The following is a 13,763-nucleotide window of genomic DNA, read 5'->3' as shown; positions in this document are numbered from 1 at the left end:
TATATATATATATATATATATATAATGCAAAATCTGAAGCTATCAATTGTTGCTGTGGTTACTCTTTTTCTTCTGTTACATGCATTGTCTGTGTTGGCTCCAAGCACTTTTCTTTGCTTGTTTAGTTCACATGTCCACTTTCATGCCAGGGTTGTTCCTCTTTTGGCTGTTGGTTCATGATTACAGTGGAGGCATTAACAGATAACTGAGGCTCTGGGTAAACAGACAGGTTGTTAGTGTATAAACTTTGCTCAGGGATGATTGGGCAGGGACTTGACCATCTTGTTGAAAAGATTTCCCCCCATCAGTGCATCTAGGTCTTCTCCTTTGGACTGATTTTCCCAGGGCAGAGTCTGCCAATTTCCTGCCAGTTGGGGAGTAGAAAAGGAAGCATTTTAACAACCTGGCCTGAAACGTCCCTTAAGTAGGGAGCTAGGATGAGAGAATGTTAGTGGTGATGGTGGTAGTGATGGTGTTGATGGTGGTAGGGGCAGCAACAACGATAGCAACAGCAGTGGTGTTGGTGGTAGGAGGGGAACCTGACCATTTGGGAGAAAGAATGTTCACATAAGTGTCCTTTTTTCAGGAAGGACTTCCCTTTCACCTTAAGGTGTGACTGAGGGGATCCCTAGTCTTCAGTTTGGGTGGGGAAAGGGTTGCTACCAGGCTGGGGCTGGCATTCAAATTGGAGTCAAAGCCTTTTTATATCGATTTCCAAATAATCCTCCTTTCACTGCCATGCCTCATCCCAGCCCACCTTCAAAGATACTTGGTGCCTTTGATTCTAGAGACTTTCTGGGATTCTTGGCTTCCTCCACTGTGTGGGCATCAAAGCAGAGAAATCCTAAGCTGAAGCCAATTACTTCAGTTTATCTTCCTTTCGTCAATCCTCTGCTGCAGTCACTTCTATTTTCTTTATTCGTGAGGAAAATATCCTTCACTGTCAGGGAAGAAAAGAGGATTCTAAAAGGGAAGGAAGACACATTCATGTGTTTGAGCTGCCATGGTAAATGGAAAGCCACTTATCTTTTCTCAGTTTACACTGAAAGAATGAATGCCTTCTGAAAAATTTAAAAAGAGAAAGTATCAGAGAAGAAAATGTCACTAAATCTGACAGAAAATTATAGAAGAGGTGACACCTTTATATAATGGAAGACTCATAGCAAGACAAGCCCAAATGGTTGAGAAAACATCAACACCACCATCTCACACCTTGTGGGGCAGAAGCCAGAAACCACACCCCAAAACAGCCAGTGTTAGCCTATGGTGACAGAAGTCAGAATAGTGGTTACTTCCAGGTGAGTGTTGAATGGCAGGTAGCCCAGATGTGGGAAATGTTCTATGTCTTGATGTGGATGTTAGTTATATAAGTATACACATATGTTCAAATTCATCCAGCTGTACACTTAAGATCTGTGAAGCTGATATACTTCACTATGTGTTTCATACCCACCACACAATATAAAAGGAAGGAAACTGGTATGTACTGACTGATTGCTGTATGCTAGGCATTGGCTAGATCTGCATTTTTTTAAAAAATATTATTCATTAATTTAATGAGCACCTACTATGTTCTATCTAGGTTCTGAAGATGCAACAATGAACAAAAAAACAGAACACCCCTGCCTGCAGGATGCTCATGGTTATTGAGAAGATAGTATCAAATAGTCTCACACTCAGAAGTAAGATGAAGACAGGGACCAATCCAGGGCATTGTTGATGGGTAGGAGAGGGGACATGTCCTCATCTGAGGAAAAGTCAGAAAAGCTTCCCTGAAAAAGTGAAGCTTAAACTGAGGTCTAAAAGATGATGTGGAATTAACCAGCTGAGGAGGAGGTGGAAGAGCATTTTATGCAAAGGGAACGGTGTGTGCAAAAACCCTGTGGTGGAAGGGGGTGTAGCACATTAAGGAGAGCAGACAGCAGGGCCCAACAGGCATGAGCTGATGAGAGAGGTGTCTCATTTACCACATTTTTCACATATAATATGCCAAAATAAATATCAAACACATACATTTAACATGTACAATGTGCATAGGAAACTAATGTGCGAGGAGGTTGTGTTGCATAGTTGCAAAACTGTATGGCATATATAGGCATATATGTTATTTGTGTAAAAGTACAACATCCCTCACAACAATGTCATAGATGGGGAAACTGAGGCTCAGAGAGATGAGGTGGGCACATTTATCATCCAACAAATGCAGATGGAGTTGGAATCTGGCTTTGTCTGGCTTCCCCTCTGCTCATTGAGACAGATAGTTGGAATGTAAGCCAGAGAGGCCACCTGGGTTCCAGCCAAGAACAAGAGGCTGGTTGCAGCTGCCTGACAGCTGCCCTCACAGCTTCCTACTTCTCAGCCCCACAGGGTCCATGGATGGGGGTGGCCATGAGGTCTTGCCCCAAAGAGCATTACTGGGATCCCCTGCTGTTCAACTGTGTCTCCTGCAAACCCATCTGTAGCCGTCGGAGCCAACGCATCTGTGCAGCATTCTGCAGTAAGTTTCAGAACCTGAGCCAAGGGGATGGGATGGTTCCACTGCAGCTGGTTGAATGACGATGTACAATGTGGTACTTTTTTAGTACTCCATCTTTCTACTCTGGCCACACTGACCTCCTTTAAGTTTCTTGAACATGATGCATTCTTTCCTGCTTCAAAGTCTTTGCACATGTTATTCCCTCTGCCTGGAATGCATTTCTTCCATTCTTTATTTGGTTCCCTTCTACCCAAAGCTCAAGTCTCAGCCCAAATATTCCTTGTTTGCAGAGGTCTTCTTTGACAGTCCAATAGAAATTCAGTGTTCCTTGTCATGCTCTTGCTTTTGAAATATTTTAGTATGGACATTATCAAACATACAAAGAATAGCATGACAAAACACCTGTGCACCCATCCTCAGCTGAAAAATCATAAAATTTCTGCCTTTGTATTCCTCAACCAATTTTTTTTTGCTTGTGTGTTTTAAACAAACCCATTCTATGGATATACTAAGTGGTACAGCAAGAGACCACCCTGATTTCTTTGGCTTTGAAGTCTATATTTTTAAGTACTCTCCTACTCTGCCTCTGAGATATGTCCTTAAAGTCTTGTGTTAATGATATTTTTATAAATAGAACCTTATTTTAATGACTAGGAAATCTTATCCCATGAAAGTAAAAATATTCTGAGCCTTTTCATAAAGTGAATGATTGCCTCAAATCTATTCTTTTATACACTCCTAAGTCAAGACCTAAAGGAAGTAGCATTGGGATTTAATTTGCTTGGTTTTTGCTTCTTGGCATTGATACCTGTTTAAGCACCTGCAATTCTCATTCAATAATATAAAAGAAGAAACACTATGAATGTGAGCTTCTCCACCTTCCTTCTAGCTCCTTCTTCAAAGTTGTCAAAGAGGAGTGTGGCTTTTCCTCCTTCATTCCTTCTATTAATGTGAAATATATTTTTTCTTGATGGGTTTGAAAAATGCAAATAATGAACCTGAGTGATAATGTAATTAACTTAGATACCAATTTTAAAAGATAACTGGAAAATTTGTACATATTTGGAAACTAAGAAACACCCTTTGAGATAAGTATAAGTTAAAAAAGAAACAATAATGAATAGTAAAAAATATTTTGAACTAAACATATTTAAAATATTTCATATAAAAACATGTGGAATGCAGCTAAAACTGTACTCAGAGGGTAATGTATAGCCTTAAATTTGTATATTGGAAAAAGACTTGAATTACTCAAATTGCTTTTGGTAATTAAACTCTCATTAAAAAAAAAAAAGCTTTGATGTCTTTTGAGACCAGACCCACAGTTCATGCTGTGGTCACTCATTAGTACCACTCATTTTTGTCTTCTAGAGTCATTCAGTTGCCGCAAGGAGCCTGGCAAGTATTATGACTATCTCCTAAATGATTGCATAAGCTGTACCTCCATCTGTGGACAACACACCAAGCAATGTGCATACTTCTGTGAAAACAAGTTCAAAGGACAGAGCCAAGTGAATCTCCTTCCGGAGCTCTGGAAGCAGACGGGGGAGACAGAAGCCAAGCCAAACAATTCAGGAAGGTACCAGGAACCAGAGCTCAGAGGCTCGGAGGCAAGTTCAAGTAAGCCACCTGAGGGTCTGTGGGTCAGAACAGGTGGGAGATTAGGCCCCAGCCCTAAATAAAGAAGGTGTTTTGGTCCTCTAGTGTTGCTCTAACAGAAATACCACAAGTGAATGGCTTGAACAAACAGGGATTTATTTTCTTACAGTTTAAGAGGCTAGAAATCCAAGTTCAAAGTACCAGCTCTAGGGACTGGGTGAAAGCCCCTCAATCTTGTGCTTCAGCTCTGCCTTTTGTTCCCAACTTACTGAAGTGGGAGGTTTCTCTTAACTCAGACAGCTGCTAGCTGCTGAGGATGACAAACCCAAGGTCAAAAAATAAAATAGCACAGTCTCCAAATTATCAACCAACATGGCAGGCCACTAGTTCAAGTCTAGAAACAGTCTTAAAATCAGCAGACAACATGGCAGGTCACTGAGATGAAGACTTGGCCAAATGCAGGATTACAGACTTGCCAAAAAGCTCTGAGATCTTTCTGAAAGCTGTCTTCTTACATACTAGAAGAAGACCACATCCCTAAGGTAGCTATTCAGCTGCTCCAGTAGATTCCACTGAATTGATTACCAGTCTCATCATGGGAAATAACTACATCCAGCTGCCCAGTCACTCAAAACCATCCCCAACCAAGTTGACACACAACTTAACCACCACAGAGGAGTTGTAAGCAGGACACCCAGAGTTCAGACACATGGCCAGAAGCCAAGGGGGCTTCATAGGACAGGAAAATTGTAGGCAAAATTTTAGAAGTTTATGGGCATGAAGAAAGCAGAAGAGCAAAGGATGGGGGTTGGAGCTTTATAATGGGGGTTCTGAGGCAGAGTGAATTCTCAAAGCACAAAGCAGCAAGTTCTAGGCAGAACTAGCCTTGGGGCAGTCAGGGCAGGAGACCAAGTTCATTTACATAGAGAATTCAGATTTAAACTTACAGATCACAGAAGCTGCCTAAGAATGAGAAGAGAAAGATATTGCAAAAAAGTTTATGGTGGAGTTGATCCTTTGTACATGGTAATTTGGGTGCCCTGGAGCTGGATTCTGCCAACTGCCAATCCATTCTCCCAGCCAATAGCTCTTATGTCACCTGCCCTGTTCCATGGTGACAGAAAGAAGGGGGTGGGAGACTGTGGGATCCAGTTACATTTGAGATGATAGCTCCACTGCCCATGACCTATTTGTGGAGGGACAACAGGACTCCTGACAGGCTGATTAGTTTATTTCCCTTACCTGTGACTCTCACATGATGGCACAATCTCCTTGAGACTGGGCCCCACTACCTAGACACCCAGGGGTGGGAACTGTCAGAGGTATAGAGATGGGAGGGACAGAGGGAGCACTTGCTCCTGGGCATGCCAAATCTACGGGGGTGCCAGATGAGGCCAGCCAGTGAATCTCCTTACTCCATCTCCTTACTCCCCACTCCCCAACTCCTCACTAGCTCCCCCATCCCCCATCGAAGAGGCTGGTTGGGGTAGGGCACACAAACTTAGAGATTGCCCCTAGGTGCTTCTAGAGCCATTGCCCAGCCACACATCCCCCTTGGCTAGACTGTAGTCTTCTATTCCTGTTTGCTCTCTTGTTGGTCAGTAACTATTGCATAACAAATAACCCCAAACCCAGACCGTTCCTTACTTGCAAGGTTGGCTGGGAACAGGCTATGTTCACATGCTTGTCCTCATCCTGGGACCACTGGGGTGGCCAGGTGTGTCCTTCTCATGACAATGGTGGAGGTGCAAATGTGCAGCATCATGCCTCAGGTTGGAGCCAAGCTGCCACTTCTGCCTCATTAGTCAGGCCAACTCCAAATTATGGCTAGGGAAACTGGCTCTGTGTCAGGCACATCTTGTCACAGAACAAGCCAAGCCTGGACATAATGGTTTCAAACAGCAGTCATTTGTGTGTGCACAACTGTGTGGGTTGGTGCTCTGTGTCCAGTTGAGCACCAGGTCTTGTGTCTGCATCCATGGTGCTGATCGGACTTATGTATGTATCTGGGTCATTTGTTGGGATGGGTCCTTCATTCTCAAAAAGGCAGCGTGGGTGGATCTCTATGGCAGCAGTGTTCCAAGAGGGCAAGAGGGAAGCTGCCAGCCTCTTTAACCCTAGCTGGGACCCTGTACACATCACCTACCTTGCATTCTGTTACTCAAGTCACAGGGCCAGCATTTTCAAGTAGATTCCACCTCCTGTTGAGAGGACTGGCAAAAAAATTGAACCTGGAGAATCTGGCCATTTGTAATCTGCCTCCACCTCTCTTATGATGAGAACTACAAACTCATGGCTGAGGGCATGGAAGCAGGAAAAAAGCTGTGCTGTGTAGGCAGGGGCCTCCCAATGTCCTCAGGCTTGTGTACCTCCCCCAGTCCATGACACATTTATCTCTTCCAATCAACTCCTGACCTTTCCCAGCTCCCACGCAAGTGTCTCTTGAGATTAATGTTGTTAGCTGCTGTTGAGCTGGCTCCAACTCATAGCAACCCCATGTACAACAGAACGAAACATTGCCTGGTCCTACACCATCTTCAGTTGTTGGTATTCTCAAGTTCAATGTGGCCACTGTGTATTTTGAGTGCCTTCCAACCTAGGGTGCTCATCTTCCAGGACTATATTTTTGTTAGTTGCCATCCATTTGAGTTCAACTCATGGTGACCCCATGTGTGCAGAGTAGAATTGCTCCACAGGGTTTTCAAGGCTGTAAATTTACGGAAGCAGATTACCAGGCCTGTCTTTTGAGGAGCCTCTGGATGGGTTTGAATCACCAACCTTTAGGTTAGTAGTCCAGCACTTAACCATTTCCATCATGGAGGGACTCCTTCCAGCACTACATTGGATAATATTCTGATCCATAGAGTTTTTACCGGTCAGTTATCAGATCTAAATCACCATGGCCTTTATTCCTGGTCTTAGTTGGATACTCCTGTGAAACCTGTCCATCAAGGGTGATTCTGCTTCCAGCATCATAGCAACACACAAGACACCAGAGTATGATAAACTGAGAGACTGATACTTCCCATTTCACAGATTGAGAAACTGACTTTCAAAAATGGAGCAGCTTGCTAAGAGCCACATGGTGTGGGCATGACTGAGCTGGGATTGGAGCCCAGTCTGTGGGTTCCAAAACTTGTCTACTCTGCCATAGCAAAGCAAGCCAGGGGTCAGTATCCACAGGACCTGGCTCCTAGCTGCAGCTCTGCCACTGAGAAGAGTCTGACTTTGAGGCTCAGTTTTTTCATCTCAAAATAGAGTTTAAAACAGTGCAGCCATTTTGGAAGAGTCTGGTGGTTCCTCAAAAAATGAAACATGGCATTACCATATAATCCAGCAGTTACACTCCTAGCTCTATATTTGACATGAATGTTCATAGCAGCACTATTCATAACAGTAAAAAAGTATAAACAATCCAATGTCCATCAACTCATGATTGGACAAACAAAATATGGTCCATCTATACAAAGGAATGGGAGCTCTGGTAGCATAGTGCCTAAGGCACTTGACTGCTAGCCAGAAGGCTATCGGTTCAAACCCACCAGCCACTCCTCAGAAGGAAGATGAGGCAATCTACTTCCATAGTGACACTGCCTCAGAAACCCAAGGAGGGGTCACTATGAGTCAGGTCTGACTTGACAGTACATAACAACAACAACAACATACAAAAGAATATTATTCAGCCATAAAAATGAATGAAGTTCGGATACATAGTACAACATAGATGAACCCTGAAAATATCATGTTAAGTGAAAGAAGACAGTCACAAGATCACATATTGTATATTTCTATTTATATTAAATGTCCAGAATAGGCAAATCTTTATAGACAGAAAGTAGAATAATGGTTGCCAAGGGTGGGAGGAGGGGAGAATGGAGTGATTGCTAACAGAAGAAGAACTTCCATTTGAGGTGGTGAAAATGTTCTAGAATTAGATAGTGGTCACAGCTGTATAACCTTGTGAATATACTAAAAGCCACTGAAATTGTACACTTTAAAATGGTGATTTTTGTATATGAATTATACTCAATTTTAAAAGTGAGGTAATCAATCCTCCTACAAAAAAATGCCTCACATACAGTAAGGACTCAATAAATGGTCCATATCATTAGTTTATAACATATATATCAGATTCAATCTGGTTCATCTATCCTTCTGCCCTGAGGCCTGGAGGATGCTCCAATTCCAAGAACAAGGAAAAAATAAGATGAGGGACAATTTTAAGGGGAGAGCTTTGATCCTGTGCTGACTCTGACATCAAAACAGAGAGGTTTGAGTCCTATAGAAGTAGAGTGACCATGTGCATCATCTCCCCAGGGCAGTCCTAGTCCATTTCTGTCATTCAAGACTAATTAATAATCACGTCCCATTTCACTCTCAAAATTGTCCTTATTTGGACAATAAAGTCACCCAAGAAGGCATCTCCTTGGAGGAAGAGCCTATTTCAGGGAAGACAGTGGCATCCTCCTGGGCTATTAATCATCCATTCATCTCTGGTCCTATCATAATCTGTATTCCTATATCAAGTGGAGACAATGACAAGGCCCAACTAAAGGATGTTTTCTCCAGCTTCGAGGTCTCAGAAGTTGCTACTGGCATGCAGTGGGGGTACTAATTTCCTCCAGAGCCCAGAAAGTATGTCAGCTAAACAAGTGTCAGGGTTCAGAAGGTCCACAGCAGATCAGGGGGCTAGGGACTAGGCCCTCTATAGGCTCAGCAACTGCTTAACTGGGAAAGGATGGCCCTGTGAGTTGCATGTAGATTGCATGCAGATTGTGTGTGGGGTTTCATGTGGATTATGTGTGGGTCGTATAGGGATTGCACGTAGATTTGTGTGGACTGTGTGGGTTGCATGTGGGTTATGTGTGGTCTTTGTGTGAATTGTATGTGGATCACATATGTGTTGCATGTAGGTTGGCAGCCCATGCCTGGGACTGCATCTAGGCAGCCTTCCTCCAGTGACAGAGACAGCAGCCTCAAGATCATATGTGCTCCCTCCCAGGAAAGAGGTTCCACCACATAGAGCTCAGAGTGTGGACGGACAACTCTAATAAGGGGAAAAGAAAGACCACAGAGTTAGAGTCTGCCCTAAGAGGAGAAGAGCTCTAGAAAGCAACAGCTCCTCCTGAGTGCTGGGTGTCTCCCTGTCTTGCAGTGTCCCAAGGGCTAAAGCTGAGTGGAGGCCAGCTAGCACTGGTCTATACCACGCTGGGACTCTGCTTGTGTGCTGTCGTCTGCTGCTTCCTCGTGGCTGTGTCCTGCTTCTTCAAGAGGAAGGGGGACCAGTGTTCCTGCCAGCTGCCCCCCAAGCCATGCCACACTCAGGCTGAATCCTCTCAGGGTGAGTCCTCCTCCATTCTCACTGCATGTCACAAACAGGGAGCAAGTCCTTTGTCTTGTCACTGCCCTGGTTCTAAGTGGAGGGCATTTTGCCAAATTAGCCTCTGAAAGGCTGGGAGCACATCCTGGCAGTATTTCTGTTCTTTGGTTCAAGTCAGTTTTAAACACATAGGCAGGCAGACAGGGATGTGTAGCCTCAGGACAAGGATGCAAGGGCCAGTTCAGAAAAGTCCCAGTAAATGTGAGGGCTAGTCATCCCCACAGGGTATGGATTGCTTGGAGATGCAGGCAGAAATGAGTCAGAAGGGATGCTGGAGCTGGGCTTTGGTGGGCCCTGTTCTGCTGGCAGTTGCTCTGTAGCTACTTGTCCTGAGGAGATACTTGGAGTGCTGGGGTATATGGAGCTGGAGGGCTGGCCAGGGTTTTGGGAAAGGAGGCTGTGGCAGTTTACCAATTTGCATATTTTATCTTCATAACCTTGTGCCTGTACTAGTGTGTACCTGCTAATGTCACTTTGGGTGTAGGAATGAGATGGGTAGTGCTGGACCAACCCCTTTCCATCCCTTTCTCAGATCACTTGATGGAAGCTGGAAGCATTGAGGGTGGGACTCCGGAGCCAGTGGAAACATGCAGCTTTTGTTTCCCGGAACAGAGGGCACCCACTGAGGAGAGTGCAGGGGGCCACAGGACACTGGGCCTGGCCCCTGCACAGAGGTGGTGGCCCTTGCCTGGGACAGCATCTATGCAGCCTTCCTCCAGCAATGAGGACAGCGGCCTCAAGATCATATGTGCCCCCTCCCAGGAAAGGGGTCCCACGACATAGAGCTCAGAGAGAAAGAAACAGACACACAAGCACACACACAGAGATGCCATAGCAGGAGGCCATTTCACTCTCTTGACTCTCTTGACCCCAGCTCTCTATGTAAATTGTAGTTCACAATTATCTAAAAATACCTACAATACACAGTTGAACTCCTATAGAAATAAACCCCCTGCTGGCTGCTGCTCCTCACATTTGGTCTTGGCTGTGTCCTTACATGATCCTCACACCTGCCTTCCTGGTCTTGGCCCACTGTGAAGGCACCTTGTTCTGCGCACACCTTCAGTGAGAAGGTCTCGCTGGGCTCATGGAAAAGTTTGTTAACTACTACTGGGTCATAAGCAACTGAATACAAGTGACACTAGATCTCTCCTTGTCTGAAAAGGGAAAGACCAGAAAGGTAAGAAAAGATTAAAGAAGGGCTTGGCATAGTGCACAAGACAGGCAAACACCAGGAGGATGGGAGGCTGGGGGTGTCTACGTATCTTTTGAAAACACAGATTCCCTTCCTTGATGCCTCAGTAAGGGTTAGGCAGCACAGTGTGTGTGTGTGTGTGTGTGTGTGTTGGGGGGGCTGGGGTGGACAGGAAGGGGGTGCAGCTCAAGTTCAATGGGGTAAGCTGCCCTCAAAGAATGACTGATATTTTCCTGGGAAGACAGCAAGAGAGGGTTTCCATTTACATCCCACCTTTTGCCAGCAATCTGCTCTAGTATTAAGTTGATATTTTCTTTAAATTGAATTACTTTTTTTAATGTACCTACTTTAACCTCATGCTAAATGCTATGGACTCTGAATGGTTCACTAAGCAATAATATATGAACATTCATATATTTTAGGTACTACCCATATATTTTTATTAGCATTAAGTCTATATTAAGCCACAGGGATCCAGGTGAGTAGAGAGAACTCAGGCCATGCCCCAAAGCGGCAAGGTGGGAAAATGGGAGAAAGGAGAGGAAAAGGCCAGGGAGACCAGGACAAAGCAAGGAGTCAGCCACAGGGATCCAGGTAAGGATGGTTGGATTGGTTTCCAACCGCTAAGGGAGACAAACTTGTCTGTCAGTTTGTCCTACTGTGGTGACGTGCTGCTGTGAGCCTTGAGGCTGTGCCACTGGTGTTTCAAACCCACCAGGGTGCACATGGTGCACAGGTATCAGCCCAGCTTGCAGACTGAGACAAACTAGGAAGAAGGAAGAGGCCATCCACTCACTTATCAGAGAGTTGGCCAGGGAAAACCTTATGAATACTAAAGAAACACTGTCTGATACATTACTGTGAAATTTTATGAATAGTCTGGAAACACTGTCCAATACAGAGGAGGAGGATGAGTCACTTAGGTTAGAAGGCTCTCAAAATAGGACTGGGAAAGAGCTGCATCATCAGAGTAAAGCCAGCCTTATTCATAGGAATAAGGTAAAGCTTTCGAGACTTCCATTTGTTGATGTGGCACCACTCAGATTGAGGAGAAACAGCTGCAGATGTCCATTAATCATCAGAACATGGAATGTATGAAGTATGAATCTAGGAAAATTGGAAGTTGTCAAAAATGAAATGGAATGCATCAAGATTGATATCCTAGGCATTAGTGAGCTGAAATGGGCTGGTTTTGAAACAGCCATTCTGAATCAGACAACCATATGATCCACTATGCCGGGAATGACAGTTTGAAGAGGAATGGTGTGGCATTCATCATCACAAAGGATGTTTCAAGATCTGACCTGAAGTACAATGTTGTCAGTGATAGGATAATATCCATACGCCTACAAGGAAGACCCGTTAATATGACTATTATTCAAATTTATGCACCAAACATGAAAGCCAAAGATGAGGAAATTGAAGATTTTTATCAACTTCTGAAGTCTGAAATTGATCGAACATGCAATCACAATGTGTTAATTATCACTGGTGACTGGAATGCAAAAGTTGGAAACAAAGAAGAATCACTGGTAGTTGGAAAATTGGGCCTTGGTGACGGAAATAATGCTGGAACTCTCATAGTAGAATTTTGCAAGACCATCAACTTACTCGTTGGAAACACCTTTTTCAACAACACAAACAGCAGCTGTACACGTGGACTTCACCAGATGGAACACACAGGAACCAGATTGACTACATCTGTGGCAAGAGGTGATGATTGTGGAGCAGACCATCAACTATTCATATGCAAGTTCAACTTGAAGTTAAAGACAATTAAAACAAGTCCAAGAGAGCCAAAATATGATCTTGAATATATTCCTCCTGAATTTAGAGACCATCTAAAGAATAGATTTGATGCACTGAACACCAATAACTAAAAACCAGAAGAATTGTGGGATGATATCAAGAACATCATCCATGAAGAAAGCAAGAGGTAACTAAAAAGACGAGAAAAGAAGAGAAGACCAAAATGGATGACAGAAGAGATTCTGAAACTTGCCTTTGAGCAGAGAGAAGCTAAAGCAAATGGAAGAAATGAGAAGATACAAGAGCTGAATTGAAGATTTCAAAGAGCAGCCTGAGAAGACAAAGCCAATTACTATAATGAGTGTGTAAAGACCTGGAGTTAGAAAACCAAAGAGGAAGAACACACTTGGCATTTCTCAAGCTGAAAGAATTGAGGAAAACATTTAATCCTCCAGTTGCAATATTGAAAGATTCTATGGGGAAAATATTGAATGATGCAGGAAACATCAAAGGAAGATGGAAAGAATACACAGAGTCACTGCACCAAAAAGAAATGGTAGATCTTCATCCATTTTAGGAGATGGCATATGATGTAGAACCAATGGTATTGAAGGAGGAAGTCGAAGCTGCAATGAAGGAATTGGTGAAGAACAAGGCTCCTGGAATTGACCAAATACACATTGAGATATTTCAACAAATGGATGCCCCATTGGAGGCACTCACTTGGTTATGCTAAGAAATTTGTAAGACAGCTACCTGGCCAACTGACTGGAAGAGATCCATATTTATACCCATTCCAAAGAAAGGTGATCCCACAGAATGCGGAAAATATCAAACAATATCATTAATATCGCATGCAAGTAAAATCTTACTGAAGATACTTCAAAAACGGCTGCCACAGTATATTGACAGAGAACTTCCAGAGGTGCAGGCTGGATTCAGAAGAGGATGTGAAACAAGGGATATCATAGCTGCTGTCAGATGGATCTTGGCTCAAGGCAAAGAATACCAGAAAGTTGTTTGTGTTTTATTGACTATGCAAAGGCATTTTATTGTGTGGATCATGACAAATTATGGATAACATGAGAAGAATGAGAATTCTCAAACACTTAATTGTACTCATGAGGAACCAGTACATTGCCCAGGAGGCTATCGTTTGAACGGAACATGGGGACACTACACGGGTTAAAATCAAGAAGGGAGTGCAACAGGGTTGTACCCTTTCCCCAAACTTATTCAATCTATATGCTGATCAAATAATCTGAGAAGCTGGACTATATGAAGAAAAACGTGGTATCAGGATTGGAGGAAGAATCATTAACAACCTGAGATATGCTGATGATACAACTTTGCTTGCTGAAAGT

At 43.6% G+C, this 13,763-nt stretch overlaps 1 protein-coding gene across 1 annotated transcript in view; it reads left to right on the top strand.

Annotated features, from left to right (window-relative positions):
- Positions 1-10,238, top strand: part of TNFRSF13B (TNF receptor superfamily member 13B) — a 12,095-nt gene extending 1,857 nt beyond the window's left edge. The window contains exons 2-5 of the mRNA XM_007941491.1: positions 2,258-2,497; positions 3,848-4,096; positions 9,231-9,416; positions 9,988-10,238. Of these exons, the coding sequence (XP_007939682.1) occupies positions 2,258-2,497; positions 3,848-4,096; positions 9,231-9,416; positions 9,988-10,238 (926 nt within the window). The remainder of the gene's footprint in view (positions 1-2,257; positions 2,498-3,847; positions 4,097-9,230; positions 9,417-9,987) is intronic.
- The last annotated feature ends 3,525 nt before the right edge of the window (positions 10,239-13,763 follow it).

This window comes from Orycteropus afer, unplaced genomic scaffold (genome assembly GCF_000298275.1).
Source record: "Orycteropus afer afer isolate SDZICR_OR568_19922 unplaced genomic scaffold, OryAfe1.0 scaffold00080, whole genome shotgun sequence".
Lineage (NCBI taxonomy): Eukaryota > Metazoa > Chordata > Mammalia > Tubulidentata > Orycteropodidae > Orycteropus > Orycteropus afer.
This window is presented reverse-complemented; position numbering and strand designations above follow the sequence as displayed.